Raw genomic sequence first — 1644 nt, 5'->3', positions numbered from 1 at the left:
TACATGATTGACTTTTCCCTAGACATAGTTCTGCTACATGTTAGCCATCCTCTTGGGGCATCTGTTTGAGTAATGTCCTGGTTCTCCACAATTGAAGCATCTATTATCATTAACTGCATTTGGCACCTTTGGTGCGCCTTGTACTATTGTTGCTGCTGCTGTGCACACTGTGGTTGCTAGTTGCGATTGATCAGACCGGACTAACCTTGATAGCGCTGTTGCGGGTAAGCTTGCTGAGGAGTAGTGCGGACACGAGAGTTACTCCGTTGCTGTTTCCCCTAGAATTTCCTCTTTTTGTTCTCCATCTGGCGGCGCTTGTTCTCTATAACCAAGGCCTTGTCCACCAGCTGCTGGAAACTAGCAAATGTATGAGACAACAGTTGGTACTGGAGACCATCATTCAGACCTTCCATGAATAGTCCCACCTCTTCTCATCATCATCCACCTTAGTAGGTGCGTACCATGACAATTGTATAAACTTGTCATGATACTCCGCAATAGACATACTTCCTTGCTTGAGAGCCAAAAAAAATTTCTTCTTCAATTTCATCAATCCAGCAGGCACATGATGAGAGCGAAAGGCGCTACGAAACTCTGGCCAAGTGATGGGATTAGCTTCAGTACGACCAAAGTGGAAAGAGTCCCACCAATCAAGTGCAGCTCCCTGCAGCTGTCCAGAAGCATACAAGACCTTCTCTTTGTCATCACAATGGGCAATCTCAAGTTGCCTCTCAATAGCACACAACCAGTCATCGACTTCGAGTGGGTCGGTGGAATGCTTGAAGACAGGTGAATGTCCCTTCAGATACTCTCCTCTCTTGTCTCTGACTTGAGGGGGTGCATTCCCATTCCCATTCCCCATATTTTGCATGTTCTGAGCCATCTGCTGAAGCAACTGGGTTTGCATCATCATCAGCTGCTCCATAGTGATAGGAGGTGGCGGTGTCAGTTCCTCGCCTCCCTGGTTGTTCCTCCTGGTGTTCACCATCTGTAGATACATCATATAAGTCTCATATGTCCAAAATATATAACCTTTAAGAGATAATGGCCTAATGAGAGTAGGTATCGTAAGATCAAAGACAAGAGATATATAGGGTATACAAGAAGATTATTGTTCTGAACTTTTCCGACGAGTTGGACAAATAGGAGTGCAGTAAAACGAGCATATATCACTCTATTTTTATCATCTGATTGCTAATTTTACCTTTCTGGAAAGCTTATGAAATTCTCTACAACTTTCATTTAGAACACATGCTCAGATTCTGAAGTTTAGTCAGGCAAAAATAGACGACAAGTAGTACTATTCCAGATTTCTGACAGCACAGAAACATCAACTTACAACAGCTGTATCTCACAATTTATAAGAGGTATTGAGGTGATTCCAGAGCCAAAAGAAAGATGTAGAAGTCTACTTATCTCCATAAAATTTTCATGACCATTGGACATATAGAACATGAGATGTGAACTGATAAAGGTGGACTGGTCAGAATGATACAGAATGGACAGCAAGATATAAAGAAACCCAACTATTATTCATATTATCCTTAAGCCTTAATCTTAGCTAAATGACTGTGGACATGCCCACAAGTCATTACAATCATGTCAAAAATCCAAATCAAACATTGTTCATCATGACAATCATCC

The 1644-nt window shown here is 42.0% G+C and overlaps 1 protein-coding gene across 1 annotated transcript; it reads right to left on the bottom strand.

The window, feature by feature from the left end:
• Positions 1-400: 400 nt before the first annotated feature.
• LOC136465473 (uncharacterized) lies at positions 401-988 on the bottom strand. The gene has a single exon (XM_066464190.1). It carries the CDS (start codon positions 986-988, stop codon positions 401-403), a length of 588 nt encoding a protein of 195 aa, XP_066320287.1.
• Between the last annotated feature and the right edge of the window lie 656 nt (positions 989-1644).

This window comes from Miscanthus floridulus, chromosome 7, assembly GCF_019320115.1.
Source record: "Miscanthus floridulus cultivar M001 chromosome 7, ASM1932011v1, whole genome shotgun sequence".
NCBI classification, from domain to species: domain Eukaryota; kingdom Viridiplantae; phylum Streptophyta; class Magnoliopsida; order Poales; family Poaceae; genus Miscanthus; species Miscanthus floridulus.
This window is presented reverse-complemented; position numbering and strand designations above follow the sequence as displayed.